We start from the raw sequence: 20,026 nt of genomic DNA on the forward strand, positions 1-20,026 counted from the left end.
TTGTAACGCCTCTTAGCTATTGATTTGAAATAGAAAATGGACAGTGTGGTTGACAGCAAGCTGCTACTGGGAAAATCACTAAATGTGGATCAGCTTAATCTCTAGGGTCTGTGCCACACTTGGGAGGGGAAGAAAGAAGTGTCCCAGGAATGAGCATCACTTCTGAGCCTAGTGACCTACTCTGGGCTGGGTCAGCCACAGGACATGGGCAGGACACTTCTCAGGGTATCTGTTTGTCATTTGTAAAGTGTAGCGATACCATTTAGGTAATTCTGAGGCCCCTCTGAGATGGATGGTCCTCCTTTAGAAGAGGGAGAGGGGTGCAAATAGAGGTGGGGATGTGACAGAAGTGTGTCTGACTTAGCGACTCCTCAGGCAGTCTTGCAGGCTGCACCACGACGTCCTGCCCTCTTTCTTTTACTGCGAACCAGCCCTTAAGCAGTTGGTAAAAGATAATAGTTAATATTCACACTCATTCTTTGTGAAGGTTAGTAAGGCTTATAAAATGGTTTTGAGCTTTTTGGATGAAAGGAACTCTGAACGGGAAATTATGTTAGTATAACCTTTGACCTAGCCTTTTGGGGAAATAAATCAGTGTTACTGACCTCTTCCTCTGTATCCTATAATAATTAATTCCTTATACATGAGTGACTATTTGTATTCCTTGGAGAATTTTATTCACTATATGGCCAGAGCCATTAATATGAAACAGAAAATCTTCAGTAACTGCCACGTTTGCCTTTGCCATGGCATTGACTAGGTTTTAAAGGGAGAAATAGGCAAAACAGAAAGTGTTAGCATACTTTTCTTTCTTTTTTGAGGAAGATTAGCCCTGAGCTAACTACTGTCAGTCTGCCTCTTTTCACTGAGGAAGACTGGCCCTGAGCTAACATCCATGCCCATCTTCCTCTGCTTTATACGTGGGACACCTACCACAGCATGGCTTTTTGCCCAGCAGTGCCACGTCCGCACCTGGGATCCGAACCCACAAATCCCAGGCCGCCGAGAAGCGGAACGTGTGAACTTAAGCGCTGTGCCACTGGGCCGGCCCCAGCATACTTTTAAAAAGCAAACACAACATTCTAGACAAAGGGTTTAGGTGATGAAAATCTCTTCTGTTGGTGGAAGAGAGGGATATAGAAGGGAGGAATATAGGGAAATTACAGTTCAAACCAGAGTGGTAATGCCAGTCTTTCTCAAGAAATAGGCAAATAGTATTTTAAAATATATAGAATTTGCCTATCAACATATCTAACAGCCTGAGCCCATTTGAGAGTGAAGGAACTGGGCTGTGTCTTTGTGTCCCTGCACCTTGTGCCATAGAGCTTGCAGGACCGAGTGTCACTTTTGATTTAGAGCTTAGAGGGAAAACCGAGGATCTGAGACGGAGATTAGGCTTATGATGTCAAAGTTCTGGACAGTAGATATTTGGTTGAAAATATAAAGGCCTGGAGTTGAAATGTCTATTTAAAAAAAAAAGCTACAGTGTGTATGATGGGATGCAGGTGAAGGAAATGGTTTTACTTCTGTTTTAGTGAGGCGGTGTTTAATAGTCTCTTCATTTTGCTTAGCGTGATTACAAAAATTATTTGTAAATTCTCCATTAATACTTTTCCTCTGAGAAAGAGTAAACGGGTTGCTTTTTAGGGGATTAACAATTGATACTTGTAGCTTCTAGATTTCACTGTTTGAGGTCTTACTGAAGAGAAGGGATGATAGGTCTGTCACCAGAAACCATATGCAGAGAGCTGAAAACTGAGAGTTTCCTTCTGTTTCTATCTATTTGATCTACCAGGAAGCATGCTCAGTGAAGTGATTCAGACTAGATCATTTACACAGACAGTATGGCTCTGTAACTTAATTCTTCAATAAAGAGCAACATACGTAGTTATTCTGAAATAATCTTAATTGTATTTACCACTCAAAAAATTACTTTGTTAGGAAGACACCTGTATAAATAAAAAGATGCTTTAGTGGAGTTTTGTCATGTCCAGTGGTACTTGGGTGATCTGAATCCATAAGGTGTGCCATGAGCTGTTCTGGATTGCCAGGTTTCCCATCTAGCTGAAAATGAGCAGTTTTGTATTCATCAAGATATTAATCTTGATATGAGTTCATTATAAATATCATTTATTTGGAGGTACTGAAAATATGGATGCAAATGCAGCAGTATGTCTGATATGACAGTCATATGGTCACTGCTCTTAGACGCTTGGAATTCGCTCTTAGGGAAGATGCCCTGGACCAGCCAACTTCAGCTTGTAAAAATATATCCCCCGCAGTGAACCCGAGACAGGCATTCTCTCAGGTCTCTTCTCCTGGAACCACCATGAAGAGAGTGGCCTAAGGGCTCTTGTTCAGACTTTTTCCCTGTGCTTGCTCTCTTCAAGTCCCGTACTAATGTTCATTTTATCTTTTAATGTTCGTATAGCTTGTTTGTTTGTTTAATCCTTCTGCTCTTTACGTATCCTATGCTGGTTTGGGGGAGCGGGTTGCCTTGTTCAATTGGGTATAAATAGCTGTGTCCGACACAGTCTGTCACTATGGCTCTTCCTGCGATCGGTAAGTGTGCCTCCCGTGGGTGAACTGTATTGGTTGGCCGTCTGCATGTGACGCACTTTGGGCCCAAAGGGCTGTTAGTGAGCTTGTGCACACTCACTTCCTCCTGGTGTTTGCTGCTCTCTCAGGTATTCCTTGCTGTGCTTTCCTCATCTGTTCTTTCTCTTCTCTCATGGCACCTGTTGCCTCTCTCACACTCCAGCTTTTGTGTGAAGTGACTGACTGATCTTTTATAAACATTGTTGTTTAATCACTTCTTTTTTCCGTGTGGAGATCTGCCCACTGTAACAAACTGAGTCTTTTAGCTCAAATAATCTTCAGGTCTTTCAGCTGTTAGTGTGGTGTCACTCACAAAAGCAATTTCCCAGTCTCCCCTCCTCCCCTCTCTGTCCCTCGATGTTTCCAGATCCAGAGCTGTTTGGACATATGGTATCCAGAAAGTTGTGCTTTTGTTATATTAAGATTTTAAAGTTTATTCCAATCTACAGAGATCAGCAAATGTCTGTGCTATGAAGAAAAGTTGATTCTGAATGAGTCTTAGAGAAACAAGAATTTGTTAATCATGTGAACGTAATGTTTCAAAGACCCAATTAAAATTAGTTTTATAACTTACGTAAATCTTATGTAAGGTGAAGTCAAATCAAAGGATTCTGTTTCTTAGAAGAATTGTCTGTCTCACTTGCTGTTTCGCAACAGTGTCATATACTTTTATTTTTGATTTTTAAAAATAAGTGAACCAAAGAACACACTTGGCCTAAATGTATAATGTATTTAAGAAGCTTAGCCTTCCTAAAGATTTTATGTTATTTTATGGAACTGTAATTCTCTTGAACAAAAATATTTGGGAGCAATAGGACTTTTATCAGTCAAAGCAACATTTCTTTTTTCCTATTTCATAAAGGTTGCTGTTGAAGAAATCCGGTTGCAGAACACCACGGATTGAATTAGAAGAGATGGGACCCTCGTTGGATCTGGTTCTGAGGAGGACACATCTGGCATCCGATGACCTCTATAAGTTATCCATGAAAACACCAAAAGCCCTCAAGGTACGTAATCAGCAGATTGGTGCCATATTTATCTGTACATTCCACTCTTCTTTCCAAAAGGGATTTGTGGCATATTACATTAGAGGACATACGAAAAAGAGATCAATAAAATAGATACAATTAGACTCTCAGAGCCAGGAAAAGGAGGAAGAAGCAAATAAGCCAACCATAAAAGATAATAAAAGAATTGCAGAAACCTAAGCATCAAGTGTGGCCGAGAGCTTTCTAGTAGCTCAGACTGCCAGTTCTCAGCCAAAAAGAGAATCAATTTTGGCATTGTGAAGACATGGGATTTAGAGCACAACATGTGTAACCCAAACTTGCATAAAAATGTGTTTTGACTTTTGAATGGTTTTAAAAAACAAATAGAAATGACGTCTCTGGAATGCCAATAAAGATTAAACTGATAGTTACAGTTCCTTAAGCTAAACACCGGAAATTCTCTTGGTGCATGACAATGGTTACTGTATTCTGTAGTGTTGCTTCTCAAAGTGTAGTCTGACGACAGTTTACCTGGGAATTGTTAGAAAGGCTGAATCTCAGGTCCCACCCTAGGCCTACTGAATTAGAATCGGCATTTTAACAAGATCCCCAAATGATTTGTATGTACGCTTAAATTTGAGGAGAAAGGTCTATAGGACTATAGACTTTATATCATTGAAGGGGCGCTCACTAATGGAAATAGTAAGATATTTGTTGTACACTAGATTTTTACCAGTTCATGGTAATAGAGACTATTAAATATATATATTCTTGTCTCATAGCCAAAGAAGAAGAAAAATATCTCTCATGATACTTTTGGTACAACTTATGGAAGGATTCATATGCAGAAGCAAGACCTAAGCAAACTACAAACCAGGAAAATGAAGGGGTTGAAGAAGAGACCTGCAGAAAGGATAACAGAAGACCAGGAGAAAAAATCAAAGAAAATGAAAAAACATTGATGCAACTTAGCTGATAACTGTGGTTTTATTGTAGGCTGTTTCCTTAAGGGAATTATCAAGCATCAGTCATGTCAGAGATTTTTACAAGATTTTGTTGTATATTTTTGTAACATGAAAATTTACCTAAACTATGTATCGTATATATTATGAACAGTAATGTGCTAGTATTAGGTTGAAACTAGGCCTCTCAACTTGCAACATTACACCCTGTGTGCCATTTTTCCTCTGTGTTCTGGTATTTCCCTCTGCCCATCGCACTGCAAAGTCCCCTGTCTCATTGGGTGGGCGGGTGAGGAGGGATCTCCAGAATGACCATTGGTGTCTTAGAGAATTTCTGGGTTAAGCTTTAGCTAAAGGGAAGAAGCCATGGAAAGTAGGAAATGGCCCGGAGGAGCTGTGTGCACACTCAGTGTGAGCTGCCTGGAAAGTTAACCCCATCTCCCACGATGTGCTGACAGCCTGACTTCCATTTTTCACTTTTCTGTTCTTTTGCCTGAAATTCTCCCAGTTAGAGATTCATTTGAGATTTTAAGCTTTGTGTCTTAAAACATAGGTCTCTGAGAGAGATGTTCACTACCTGATCATTGACAATATTACCTTACTATTGATTATTTTAAGAGATTCTGCTACCAGGTGGGGCCCTAACCCCTTCTCTGAGAGAAAGGAAGTTTTGGTAAGGGTAGAAGTGAGGAAGGAGAGAATGGCTGGGTTTTAGGACAGGGCACTTGAGGGTACTGGGTAGCCCTGGGTTGCTAAAGGTCACACAAAGGCCCTGGGTATTTGCACACCGAGTAGGAGTAAGCCAAAGCCAAACAGCTTGTTTCGAAATGTTCTTGAAGACTGGCACTGGGCCTAGGAAAATGGGAAGAAACTTCCTACTTCCTCTCCTGGTGTGTTGCATACTTATTTTCCCTCAATGTAGAGTTTAGCTTCCTTGCTTGAGACCTCAGCAAAGAAGCTCCTTTAAACAGTGCAAGCCAATTATGTTGTAAAAGCACAAACATCCATAAACCATAATTTGTTATATGAAGCAGAAATGCTTTTGTTTTCAATTCCGTATCAAGGAGCTCCTCCATGCCTGTGTGTGCATGCCTTGTGTGAGTTTGTTGACACTAAGACAAAGCTAGGGCCTCAATTTTACCTGCCGTATCTTTTCCCTTGCAAACACGTTCTCTGGACTCACGTCTCCCCATCCCTTTCCAGATGGCTAACATTTTCCTCTTCTCCATAAAAATGAGGCAGCTGGTATCACTCATTTACACTTGTTGCTTGATTGTATGTTTAACCAAAGACTGAGCAGTTTTAGATCTGAAGCAGGCATTTGCATTTTATGTCTAAATGAGGAGAAAGAGCTAAAATGATTCCTATGTCCCATCTGCAAGTCGATGGACAATAGTCGGGAAGAAGGGGAGTCATGGAAGGGGCATCAGAAATGGATGCATAGTCTTTCCCTAATGCCTGACCCCTGACTGGTCCGGCTAATGCTAATGGAGATAGTGAATCAGGAGGCAAAGCAATGGGTCTGTCTCACCTGCCGCTTAGAGGAAAGACTCTGCCTCTCCATCAGGAAGACCTACCCCAACAATTCAGCCAATCTCAGTGTAAAGATGGCCACAATTGCTGTATATAGGATGTTGTCTTTAGGGTCTTTTTGTTTTAATCAACAACCCTTTTGTTTGAGATTTTGTAATGCAGCCTTCTGTTTCCTATGCACTTTTTATCCCTGATAATAGTGTGTCTGATAAGTGTTTGAATTCATTTTCTTCACTAAATATAGTATTACTAAAATCTAGTTCAAAGACTTTTTGTTGAAGTCTTTTTGTTGTAGAACCGTCTGGAACCCTTGATCCACCATTTATATCAATGTTTTTGTGGGAAGTGCATTTTAATTTCCAGTTGTCCTTGAACTTTATAACATATATAAATTGGAGAATATGTATCCATTTCAATAGAGGTGGTAAATTGCCTGTCTTAAATTTACTTAACTTTGGATGTTAGTGGATGAGGAAAGCAGGTTAGGTTGTTTTTTTTAAATACCAAACTCCTTGTGTTTTTTCCTAGAATGTTAATACTTAGTACCAAGCTATATTTTTTATTTTGTGAAATTTGGTTCGTTTTTATAACTTAAATGATGATACTTGTTTTCTTGGTGTTGAACATAATCCAAAGTAGAGATGTTATTACCCAAGTCAGGAAAGGAAAGGGGGAAAAGAAAGAACTTGCCTGAAGTCAACTTTCAATTATCTGATTATCTAGCTGCTTCTGATCTCTCCCTCCTTTCATTTATATGTTTAGCCAGTTCTCCCCCACCTCGAGGGTGGGGCCAGCAAAGGATTCACAGAAGCTTTAAAATGGAAGAAGTTAAAACCACTACTAAAATTTTACCAGTAAGGGGAAGGTTTGTCTGTTTTTTTAGTGCAATTTCAGTTATCAGTGCTTTGTCTGTTATAAAATTAAGAGCCTGCAAAAAAATACAATGTCATCATGTCCTTAATGCATTTTTTTTGCTGAGGAAGATTGGCCCTGAGCTAACTTCTGTTGCCTATATTCCTCTTTTTGCTTGAGGAAGATTGTTGCTGAGCTAACATCTGTGTCAGTCTTGCTCTGTTTTGTATGTGGGACGCCATCTCAAGAATGGCTTGAGGAATGGTGTGTAAGTCTGCACCCAGGATCAGAACTCACAAACCCTGGGCCACTGAAGCAGAGTGTGTGAACTTAACCACTACACCACTGGGCTGGCCCCCTTAATGCACTTTTAATAGAGCATAGAAATGGTCAACACATGCCATAACTGCATTAAAGGCAAATGTATCCTAGCATATATACATTATGAAATTGTATAGGACATTATGTACATCCGTTGAAATAAGCTACTGTGAACGAGAAGATAAAATGGGATTACCAGCTGAGGTTTATGCCAGCTGTGAGAAGAAAGTCCACTTGCTTTTAAATGTATGTTGTTTTCCTCTCATACTAACAACTTGAGTTGTTTAAGTTCAAAAACAGCGAAGATAGCACTGTGTTTCCTGTACCACCCAGAGTGGGCCATGTCAGGAATTTTAACTGGGCCTCCGTTGAATTGGAGCCATTCTACACTTTTTCCGTTTCAAAGCCCTTTGAGGAAAAGTTTTAAAATATAGCATAAATGTAAGGTAGGCCTTTCTTTTTAGATAACAAACATGCATTTTAATTCTGTTTTTGTTCTGCTTCCTTTAGACAACTTCCCTCCTTCCTCCCCCTAAATCATCTCCCCCCCACCCCCACCCTTCACGCACACTCTGCATCAGAAAGTGGCTTCCAGACGGGAGGAAGGTCTGGCACTGTGCAGGCCCCTGCTGCTGAGCAGGGCTGGGCCGGCATGAAAGAAGGCAGATAAAAGGGAAATGGCAGAGCTTCTAGAACTCCGCAGTGAGGGTTTTTGCCAAGCAAAGATCAAAGGCCCTGAGCTTTAAGTACTTTACTGGATTGGAATTGATTCCTCAGACTCAAACCGAGCTTCTGAGGGCTCAGCGAGATGCAGGCTGGCAGATGTTGGCTCTGTGAGGCATGCGCTCCCACTCAGCTGGAACCCGGGGCTGCCCAGGCGCCACCTCTGGACGCCAGATCAGGGAAAGGGACCTGCAACCAGTTAGGGCCAAGCGGAAGGGGAGGCTGTGTTCAGGTGGCCCCTCTGTCCCTCTCAAACACTGCGAGTGAGCTCAGAGAGAGGAGGCTGGGGGACAAAGCACAACCTGTTTAACTGGTGTATTTGAAATGCACTTGCAAGATTCACCTTCATCGACTTGAGAGGTTTATTTCCTCAGTGTTTTGGCTAGTTCCCCAGAGTCACCTGACAAAGCAGATGGCAAGGTCACTTTAGATGACAACTTCCAACAGTGCCTCTGGCCCAGCCTCTCAGAGGCAGTTCGGGTTTATGGCGCTGAGGGAAAGAGTGTGAGAACACTGCTGTCCCCGTTAGACCCCATTTCTGTCCGTTTGGCTCATCACTTAAAGCTAGTCTGTCCCAAATGTGTCAGTTTTACCCACAGCACCTTCCTCCATATGGGGAGGCCTTGGGGAAGGAGAAGACACATCTAGGAAAATCAGCAAACACAGAAAGCACAAGCGGTGTGGGAGCTCCTCAAATGTGGAATCTGGGAGGGAGGGACAGCGGGCCTGCAGGGTCAGGGGAGGAAGTTGTGGCGTTAAAAGGAGCTGGTGTCCTCTCCTGATGCGCTCAGAGCTCAGCTGAGATTTAAAAGGACAAGGACCCAATTAAAGACAGGGCACAAAACCATGGGCAGCAATACCACCAATTACGGGTATGGTTCTCTAAGAGTAGCGTTAGAAGCGTTAGTTCCCAGCATTTTTCCAGAAACACAAAGGAGATAAATGAAGCTGTTTTGTTTTGCGGTAGTAGTAGTACGATGACTAAAAGGGGCCTGCTAAGGCAGGTGGTATAATGTCGATGGAATCCTTACATTATTCCCCTGCTCAGAAAAGGAGAGGAGCAGAGCCATCGCAGTTGAGAGGTGGGGCTCCAGAGAGTAATGCTGTTCCAACCTCAAGGTGAGTGAGAGGGATGGAAAGGCCCTGGTTGGCTGAAATGACTTGGAGCCTCAAGTCCAGACAAGGACACTCAACAATCTTGAAGGAAGTGTGGGGAGGTGAAGTGAGGCAGAGGTGGTTATCTTCTAGATTTGGCCTCAGGGGTATTTTGGGAAGAATCATCACATAGGTGACTTGTGAGCACTCGCTTAGAAGTGGAGGTAGTCATGGGTAGGGGCCAGCACGGGTTCCTGGAAGCCGAGAGTGTCAAATGATCCCCTTCCTGTTTTGAAAGGAATACTTGCCTGGTTATGTTTCAGGCCTTGTGCTAGAATCATGCCTTACATTGTACATGTTTACAATCTAGAAAACATTTTCTTTAAAATACAAGTTTGATTTTTTTTCCCAATATAGAAAACCAAATCATTTTTCTGATTATCAAAGAGAAAGTTGCAGAGGAAATAAAAGTCACTTGTAATCTCACCATCCAGAGACACCACTATTAACATTTTGCTGTATTTCTTGCCACTTCTTAAGAATACAGTTTCTTTGGCTGGCTCTGTGGCCAAGTGGTTAAGTCTGTGCGCTCCGCTTTGGCGGCCCAGGGTTTCACCGGTTTGGATCCTGAGCACGGACCTAGCATTCATCACACCATGCTGAGGCGGCATCCCATATAGCAGAGCTAGAAGGACCTACAACTAGAATATACAACTATGTCCTGGTGGGCTTGGGGGAGAAGAAGAAGGAAAAAAAAAAGATTGGCAACAGATGTTAGCTCAGGTGCCAATCTTTAAAAAAAAAAAATTCATATATATACTCACATTTAACTATAAGAAAAATACAAGCTCTTAAAATAAGAATATCTTACCATGTTATTTGGAGTTCTGCTTTTTTTAAAAAAGAACTTTTTAAAGTAAATATTTCTTTAATATACACGGGGAAGTGCTCAGATGGGTAAATGTGAGGACTTTTTACAAAGTGAACACATTGTATAACCATTATCAGGATCAAGAAATAGAAATATTGTCAGGACCCACAGAAGCCTTTGCATCCACTTATTAGCCCATTAGTGGTAGGCTTAATTTCTAAGTGCCTTGCTGTTTAAAATCAATGTTATACTGTAAGCATTTTCCTGTAACTTTTTTTAAAAACGTTCTTTTTGATAGCTACAAAATGATGAGGATTATTTTAGGCTGGTTAATTTTAAAACTGCAGATGAGAAGCAGGCTCCGAGGACTGGAATTTGCTTGCCCTTTGAGAGACATTTGCATTTGTGAAAGAAGGGAGATGACCTTGTCTCTAGAAACTCTTAATGTGGAAGGCAAGAACTTAAGTTGGTTGCTGTCTGGCAATCTCATGTAACTGATTTAGGGTGGTGGCTTCTGACCTTTACGTAATCCGATTTGATTCTTGTCTAAAAGTCATGGGATCACCCAATAACCAGACCCCACTTGCACTGATACCATTTTAACTTTTTTTCATATTCTTTCCTTTGTCTTGTAAAGAGATGGCTCACACACCTATGCCTTAAATTTAGCCTTACTCTCCACCCGTGTTTGCAGCAGTGCAGCAGAAGCGGAGGCAGCAGCACCTCCTCCTACCCGTGGGCCCTGTCCCCACGCAGCAGCCTGACTGCCCATGGGTCCTGTCCCCATGCTATTCCACACTATTCTCTAAATAAAAGAGCACTACTGCCAGATCTTGGGAGTCCAAGAAATCTTTCTTTTCGACTCCTCGGCTCACCGACCCCATATCACAAAATATTTGACTATATAGATGATTTAAATTTTATTTAGTCATTCTATTATTGGGCATTAATGTTATTTCCTTTTGGCTTTGTTATCAATAATGTGATCTATATCTTTGCACAGAATTATATATATATGTGTGTGTGTGTGAGGAAGAGTGGCCCTGAGCTAACATCTGTTGCCAGTCTTCCTCTTTTTGCTTGAGGAAGGTTGTTGCCGAGCTAACGTTGCACGGAAATATTTTTAGAAAGCATTTTCACATGCTAGTTTCACTTGATATTTAAAATATCCTGTAAGATGTGTAGTGCAGGTGGTATTATAATTTCCGGCCAAGGAAACAGAGGCTGAGAGACACCAAGTAACTTGTCTGAAGTTGCACAGCTAAAAGGAGTAAAGCTGGCCCTAGAAACCCCGTCTTCTAACTCCTAGTGTAGTGGATTCTCAACGAGACATCTGTGTCTCTCAAGGTGATCTGATAAATCAGATGAAGCAATGAGATGTAACTACAGAAAGCACTCAGGCTAATTCGAAGCAGTTTGAAGGACTCCTGTACCCAAAGAGTGCTGATGAATGGTGACAAAATCTGTGGCGTCTGCAAAGGAAATCTTTACTGGCCTCAGGCCTCTGTCCTTGGCCTTTGTCTCCTTAAACCATTGTATCTTCCATTGAATGAAGACGAAGAAGACACACTCATTAAATTTGTGGATGACGCGAAGCAGTAAGAATATTAGATGACATAAATGTAAAACATCTTGGCATATAAACTATCTTGGCAGGCTGGGAAGGTGGACCGAAGCCAAAAGGAGAAATTTAGTAAGATAAATGAAAAGTTCTGTATCTGGAGGGGAAAAGATGAGCATAGGATAAGAGAGGCGTGGTTCTGCAGTTGGGAAATGACCCAGGGGACAAATCCAAGGTCGGTCATCAGTGTGAGCAGACTTCCAGAAAGGTCCACAGAAATTTAAGCTGCATTGACAGAAGTAGAACATTCAGGTTGACTGAAATAGTAAACATGAGATAGACAAGAAAGTCTGAAAACAGCAAAGGCTGAGATGAACATAGCAGAGTAGTAAAAAGTGGAGGTAACAAAGACCCAGTGTACTAGAGTCTGCTCAAACCACGCCTACAGTATTGGTTCCGGTTCTGGGCGCCGCCCTTGGAGGAACGTGAGCTACCTGGAGTGTGTTCAGAAGGAGAAGTAAGGAAAATCCCCAAACCTTGCCAGACGGGGGGGAAACAATTTACCAGGATAAAAACGGCATTCACTGAACAAAATTTGTTTTCATCAGCTTAGTTGGAATATAATTTATGTACAATAAAGTACAACTAGTTAAAGTATATGATTTGGTGAGTTTTGACATTTGTATGTGGCCATGAAAACACTGGCACAATAAAGATGGGGACATTTTTATTAGGCCAAAAAGATTCCTCATGCCTATTTGTGGTCCATTCCCCCTCTACCTCAAGCCCCAGGCAACCACTGATCTGCTTTCTGTCACTACAGATTACTTAATGTTTTCTAGAATTTTATAGAAATGGAATAGAAGCAGAGAATTCTTGTGACTGGCCTCTTTCACTCAGCATGAAGATTTTGAGATTCGTACCTCTTCCTGCATCTATCAGTAGTTCATTTGTTAAGTAGTACTCCATCATATGGGTGTGTCACAATTTGTCCATCTGTTTACGCACATTTGGATTGTCTCTAGTTTTTGGCTATTATGCAAAAAAGCTGCTATGAACATTCATGATACCAGTTTTTGTATGGACAAATATTTTCTCTTTTTATAGGTAGATACCTAGGAGTGGAATGGCCGGATCATATTGAACGTGCCGTTCCGCTAGGAGTTGAATGAACAAGAGAAACAGGTTCCCCGATGCCAGGAGGCTCACGTTCTAGTGGAGGGAAAGAGGCAGTAAAACACGTAAACAAACAGGATAAATTTAGAAACTGGTAAATGGTACAAGGACAGTAAAACAGAATAGAGGAGAGTGACTAAGAAGGGTCTACTTTAACTAGAATAAGAAAGGAAGCTCTCTCTGGAAAGGTGACATATGAGTTGAGCTGAGTCCTGAATGTTGAGGAGGAGGCCATGTATGAAGATTTGGGGGAGCACATTCCAGGAATCGGGAACTGCCAGTGGAAAGTTCTTGAGAAAGGAGAGAGTTTGACTTAAGAAGGACACAGCAGTTGTCTCTGGATGTTTGAAAAACAATCAGGAAGAAAAGAGATTACATTTATTCTATGAAATTTCGGAGGCAGAAGTATAACCAATGAGTGGAAGTTAGATGGAGAAAAGTTTTGGTTCAGTCTAACCTTTTAGTAGTGGGACATTTGGGGATAGGAAAGAGACCACATTTTAAGTTTTGTTGTTGTTGTTTTGGCTTTGTTTTCTTTCTTTCTTCCCTTTTTTTTTTTTCATTAAGACATTTCCCACTAATGTGATTAACTACTACAAGTAGATGGACCTGAAACAAAACTTGTGACTCTAGTGTCTGAAAGGGAATTACTAAGAAAGTGTAAATCTAGCTTAAAAACCAACTGCAGTAATTTGCACTAATTTGTAAGGCAATTGATAGAAAAAGTATTTCCTTTTCCTACTAAGTCTGGGTTTAACAGCAGGCACTTAGAAAACACTCAAGTATTCCTTGAAGGGCTGGGGAAGGCGGGACATGTTACATGTCCCATGACATTTTCTATAGTCAGCATACAAGGAAGTGAAAACACGTTAATAGTAAAAATGGGGAGCATTTACCTACATCTGTCCATTTAAAAATAATAACAGTAATTTGAAATTAAATGATAACTACCAAGGTATTAACCCAGATAAAAGGTGCAATAACACAATTGGAAAATGCATTAGAATACTAAATTATATAATTTCTTATCATAATTATTGTGGGGCCGGCCCCATAGCTGAGCAGTTAAGTTTGTGTGCTCCGCTTCCGAGGCCCAGGGGTTTCACTAGTTCGGATCCTGGGCACCGACATGGCACTGCTCATCAGGCCACGTTGAGACGGCGTCCCACATAGCAGAACTAGAATATACAACTATGTACTGGGCGGTTTTGGGGAGAAGAAGAAGATTGGCAACAGATGTTAGCTCAGGTGCCAGTCTTTCAAAAGTAAATAAATAAATAAATATTGAAAAAAAGAAACATAATTATTGTGCAAACTTGAGAACAAGAAAGGAACAGAAGAAGGAGGAGGAGGTGGAAGAGGACAAGGAGAGAGAGGAGGAGAGAACCATCCTTCTGCCGTAGGAAACCTGCCACTTTCATCCGTCCGTGAGCTCCTTCAGTCCTTGTCTGTTCACTTCCGTAACCATCAGGTAAGGGCATAGGCATACTTTTAGTATATAATTTTGTGGCATGTTAATTCAATAAGGCATATCATTAATCACCAATTTTTTATATAAAAGGGCTGTATATTTAGGGTCACCAGCAGGAGGAACTTCTTGGCATTTCTTTGGCGTGGGAAGGGCCTGTAATGGATGGGAGTAAGGTACAACTCCCCAGGCAGGGTCCCAGGTACCTCCAGGGAATGTGGTGTGGCCTGCTTCCCCAGCCCTTGTCATCCTCAGGGTCCTCAATTTGTGCAAGAAGATGTCTCATTTACCAGTAAGAGAGAACAGCCATTCTCCATGAACTTGTCAGGGAATATCATCTTTATTGAGATGTAACATAAAATTCACCCTTTTAAAGTGTACAATCCAGTGGTTTTAGTATATCAGAGTTGTGCAAACATCACCACTATCTAGTTCCAGAACATTTTTATCACCCCTGAGAAGAAATCCTGCATCAATTAGGAAACACTCCTCATTCTTTCCTGCTTTGTCTAGTCCAGGTCCTGGGTCTACGGATTTGCATATTCTGGAAATTTCATTTAAGTGGAATGGTACAGTAAACGGTCTTTTGTGATTAGCATTTCACTTAGCATAATGTTTCCAAGGTTCATCCATGTCGTACGTAGCATGTGTCACTACTTTACTCCTTTTCATGACTGAATAATATTCCATTGTACAGATATAATATACCAGAGTGTATAATCTGGAACTCACTGTCATCAGAACTCAGCAAAGATAAGCTAGGCCCTTGGAAAAAATGGGTGAAGTGCTCAAACATATATAAAAAAACCAATACTCTTTATGGAATTGTGCTGCAAAGGTCAAACAAAGAAATGAAGTTTGTCTTATAAGGCTATCAAAAATATCTTTATAAAATTACACATCTCAAAAATAAAAACAATTCACTCATGCTTGCAAACCCAATATGAATTGTACAAATATTCATAATTTTTAGTTTTATTTTTCAACTCAGAATCCAAAGCAAACCTTCCCCTCCCCACCCGAAGTACTATTTACTATAAAATGTTGGCTCTTGTTTTAAGTGGATTTGCTTTAAACAACTTTTTTTCCAATGCCAATTATCTCCAACTTCAAGGACCGAAAAACTGACAGTGATCATTTCTAGGTGGTGAGATTATGGGTGATTTTAGTTTCCTCTTTGCATTTGTTTCCATTTTCCTCTACAGACATGCTTTATATTTGTAAATAAGAGGAGGAGGAAAGAAAAAAAAAAGACTGAGGGAAATAGTTGCGGAAGTTCTGAAGGATGCGCAATCTGTCCATTCTTCCAGAGCACATACTTGGCTTACGCCAGAGGGCAAGTTACATTTACTGTGGTGCCCTAACCTGTGTTAAGGTGTATTCCAGGAACATTCTCCTTCAGGGTACTGCCGCATTGCTTAAAGGATATGACTGACACTGTCACTTTCTACATTTCACAGGGTCTTCTCTATGAACATCTGCTGGAGAGACATCTCTTTGGTCTCAGTACCACGAATGATAGTGCTTCTTCCAAGGGAGTAGGGGTTTTTTTTGTGTGTGTTTAGTGTCAATTTTTTAAATAGCTTTATTGAGCTATAACTTGTATACCATACAATTCACCCACTTAAAATGTACAATTCAAAGGCTTTTAGAATATTCACAGGGTTGTACGACTGTGGCTACTATCAGTTTTATAATATTATCGTTATCGCAAAGAAACCCTCCTCCCCTTAGCCATCGTCCTCCAATTCCCCTATCTGTTCCTTTTCCTAGACGACTACGAATCTATTTGCTGTCTCTATGGCTTTATCTAATCTGGACATTTCATACAAATGCAGTGATATAATATGTGATCTTTTGTGCCAGGCCTCCTTCCCTTAGCATGGTGTTTTCAAGGTTCATCTATTTTGTAGAATGTATCAGTACCTCATTAATTTTTATTGTCAAATAATATTCCATCGCATGGATATGCTACGTTTTATTTATCCTTTCATCTGTTGATAGACATTTGGATTGTTTTCACCATTTGGCAACTGTGAACAAGACGGCTGTGAACATTCATTACATATGTTAAATGAATACTTGTTTTTAATTCTTTTGAATATATACCTAGAAGTGGGATAAATGGATGCTAGATCATATGGTTAATTCTATGTTTAACTTTTTTTTTCTTTTTAAAGATTGGCCCTGAGCTAACATCTGTTGCCAGTCTTCTTTTGTTTTCCTTCTTCCTCTCCCCAAAGCCCCCCAGTAGATAGTTGTGTATTCTAGTTGTAGGTCCTTCTGGTCTGCTGTGTGGGATGCCGCCTCAGCATGGCTTGATGAGCAGTGCCATGTCTGCGCCCAGTATCAGAACCAGCGAAACCCTGGGCCACTGAAGTGGAGTGCGTGAACTTAACCACTCGGCCATGGGGCCAGCCCCATATGTTTAACTTTTTGAGGACTCTCCAAACTATTTCCACAGCAGCTATATTATTCTACATTCCCACCAGCAATGTGCGGGGTACCAATTTCTCCACATTCTCACCAACACTTGTTATTTTCCATTTTTATTATAACCATCCTAATGGATGTGAAATGGTATCTCATTGTGTGTTTTTGGATGCTATTTAATTTATCTCACCCATCAACAAAAAGAGCTACTTGTCAGTAAATAACAGGTTGCCATAAGTTGTTTTCAGGCAGATTTGCTTTTCATTTTGGTTTTGATTTACACTTCCCTGATAATCAGTAATGTTAAGCATCTTTTCATGTGCTTATTGACTATTTGTATATCTTCCTTGGAGAAATGTCTACTCAGATCCTTTCCTCATTTTTAAATTGGGTTATCTATCTATTTATTTATTTATTTATTTATTTATTTTTTTGAGGAAGATTAGCCCTGGGCTCACATCTGCCACCAATCCCCCTCCTTTTTTTGCTGAGGAAGACTGGCCCTGAGCTAACATCTGTGCCCATCTTCCTCTACTTTATACGTAGGATGCCTGCCACAGCATGGCTTGCCAAGTGGTTTGTAGGTCTGTACCCAAGATCCAAACCGGTGAACCCTGGGCCGCTGAAGCAGAACATGCAAACTTATCCACTGCACCACCAGGCCAGCCCCCTTTCCTCATTATTAAATTGGGTTATTTGTCTTTTTTTTTTTTTTTATTGAATTGTGTTCTTTTATATTCTAGATACAAGTCCCTTATTACATATATGACTTGCAAATATTTTCACCTGTTCTTTGAGTTGTCTTTTCACTTTCCTGATGATGTCCTTTGAAGCACTAAAATTTTAAATTTTGACGAAGTCCAATTTATCATTTTTTCTTTTGTTGATTGTGTTTTTATGTCATGTCTAAGAAACCATTGCCTAGTCCAATGTCACAAAGACTTGCTCCTATGTTTTCTTTGAAGAGTTAAGAGTTTTAGCTCTTACATTTAGGTCTTTGATCCATTTTGAGTAATTTTTGCGTGGCATGAGGTCTGGGATCCAACTTCATTGTTTTGTCTATGGATATCCAGTGTCCCAGCACCATTTGTTGAAAAGACTATTCTTTTCCAGTTGAACGGTCTTGCACTCTAGTCAAAAAGCAATTGACAGTAAATATGAGAGTTTATTTCTGGACTCTCAGTTTTGAAATGGAGAAATGGAATCCTCCAACTTTGTTCTTTTTCGAGATTGTTTCGACTATTCTGAGTCTCTTGAATTTCCACATGAATTTTAGCATCCGCTTGCCCATTTCTGTGAAGAAGTCAGCTGTGATTTTGATAAGAATTGCCTTGAATCTGGGGGCCAGCTCCGTGGCTGAGTGGTTAAGTTCGTGCACTCCACTGCGGCAGCCCAAGGTTTGGATCCTGGGCACGGACATGGCACTGCTCGTCAGGCCATGTTGAGGTGGTGTCCCACATCCCACAACTAGAAGGACCTGCAACTAAGGTATACAACTATGTGCGGGGGGTTTGGGGAGATAAAGCAGGAAAAAAAAAAAAGAAGATTGGCAGCAGTTGTTAGCTCAGGTGCCAATCTTGAAAAAAAAAAAGAATTGCCTTGAATCTGTAGATCAATTTGAGAAGTATTTCCATCTTAACAATTTTAAGTTTTTCAATCCATGAATGTGGGATGTCTTTCCATTTTTGCATGTCGTCTTTAATTTTTTTCAATAATGACCTAGTTTTCAGTTTATACGTCTTGTACCTCTTTTGTTAAAGTTAGTCTTAAGTATTTTATTCTTTTGACACTACTATAAGTGGAATTCTTTGTTTAATTTTATTTATTCATTTATTTTTGTATTTGTTTCATTTTTGATTGCTCATTGTAACTATTGTGTAGAAATATAATTTATAGTTGTTTATTGATCTTGTATTCTGCAATCTTGCTGAACTTAATAGTTCTAATAGTTTTTTAGTGGATTCCTTAGGATTTTCTATATCCAAGATCACATCATCAGCTAATAGGATAGTTTAACTTCTTCCTTTCTAATCTGGATACCTTCTCTTTCTTATTCTTGCCTAATTGCCTTGGCTAGAATATCCTGCACAATGTTGAATAGAAATGGGGAGAGCAGATATCTGGTCTTGTTCCTCATCTTAGGGGGAGATTACCCAGTCTTTCAACATTAAGTATGTTGGCTGTGGGTTTTCTTTAGATCCTCTGTGTTGGGTTGAGGAAATTCCCTTCTATTCCTAGTTTGTTGAGTGTTTTTATCATGAAGCAGTCATGAATTTTGTCAAATGCTTTTTCTGCGTCTATTGAGATGATCCTGTGAGGTTTGACCTTTATTCTATTAATGTGATGTACAGGCATACCTTGTTTTAACCACATTTTGCTTTATTGTACTTCACAGATATTGTGTTTTTTACAAATTGAAGATCTGTGTCAAGCAAGTCTATCAGTGACATTTTTCCAATAGCATTTGCTCACTTTGTATGTCTGTGTCACATTTTGGTAATACATGCAATATTTCAAACTTTTTAATTATTATTTATATTTGTTGTGGTGATTTGTGATCCGTGATCTTTGATGTTACCATAGTAATTGTTTTGGGGCATCGTGAACCACACCCATATAAGACAGCAAACTTAACTGATAAATGTTGTGTATTCTGACTGCTCCACGGACCAGCCATTCCCCTGTCTCTCTCCTTTCCCTCAGGCCTCCTTATTGACTGAGACACAACAATATTGAAATTAGGTCAATTAATAACCCTACAATGGTCTCTAAGTGTTCAAGTGAAAGGAAGAGTTGCATGTCTCTCACTGTAAATCAAAAGCTAAAAATGATTAATCTTAGTGAGGAAGGCAAGTTGAAAGCTGAGATAGGCTGAAAGCTGGGCCTCTTGTGCCAAATGATTAACTAAGTTGCAAATGCAAAGGAAAAGTTCTTGAAGGAAATTAAAAGTGCTACTCCAGTGAACACACAAACGATAAGAAAGTACATCAGCCTTATTGCTGATGTGGAGAAAGTGTGAGTGGTCAGGATAGACAATCACACCAGCCACAACGTTCCCTTAAGCCAAAGCCTAATCCAGAGCAAGGCCTAACTCTCTTCAGTTCTCTGAAGGCTGAGAGAGGTGAGGAAGCTGCAGAAGAAAAGTTTAAGCTAGCAAAGGTTGGTTCATGAGGTTTAGGGAAAGAAGCCATCTCCATAACATAAAAGTGGAAGATGGAGCAGCAAATGCTGATGTAGAAGCTGCAGCAAGTTACCCAGAAGATCCAGCTAAGATCATTAATGAAGGTGACTACACGAAGCAACAGATTTTCAGTGTGGATGAAACAGCCTTATTTTGGAAGATGATGCCATCTAGGACTTTCATAGCTAGAGAGGAGAAGTCAATGTCTGGTTTCAAAACTTCAAAGGATAGGCTGACTCTCTTGTTAGGGGCTAAGACAGCTG

At 40.4% G+C, this 20,026-nt stretch overlaps 1 protein-coding gene across 3 annotated transcripts in view; it reads left to right on the forward strand.

Moving 5' to 3' along the window:
* The window catches only part of RPF2 (ribosome production factor 2 homolog), a 33,134-nt gene extending 26,192 nt beyond the window's left edge, over positions 1-6,942 (forward strand). Inside the window, exons 9-10 of one of the 3 annotated variants that reach the window (XM_070222771.1) lie at positions 3,461-3,738; positions 4,252-5,586. In XM_070222771.1, the coding sequence (XP_070078872.1) occupies positions 3,461-3,719 (259 nt within the window). In that variant the 3' untranslated portion in view covers positions 3,720-3,738; positions 4,252-5,586. 3 annotated transcript variants of the gene reach the window in all.
* Positions 6,943-20,026: the final 13,084 nt, after the last annotated feature.

Source organism: Equus caballus, chromosome 10, assembly GCF_041296265.1.
Source record: "Equus caballus isolate H_3958 breed thoroughbred chromosome 10, TB-T2T, whole genome shotgun sequence".
Classification (NCBI taxonomy): Eukaryota; Metazoa; Chordata; class Mammalia; order Perissodactyla; family Equidae; genus Equus; species Equus caballus.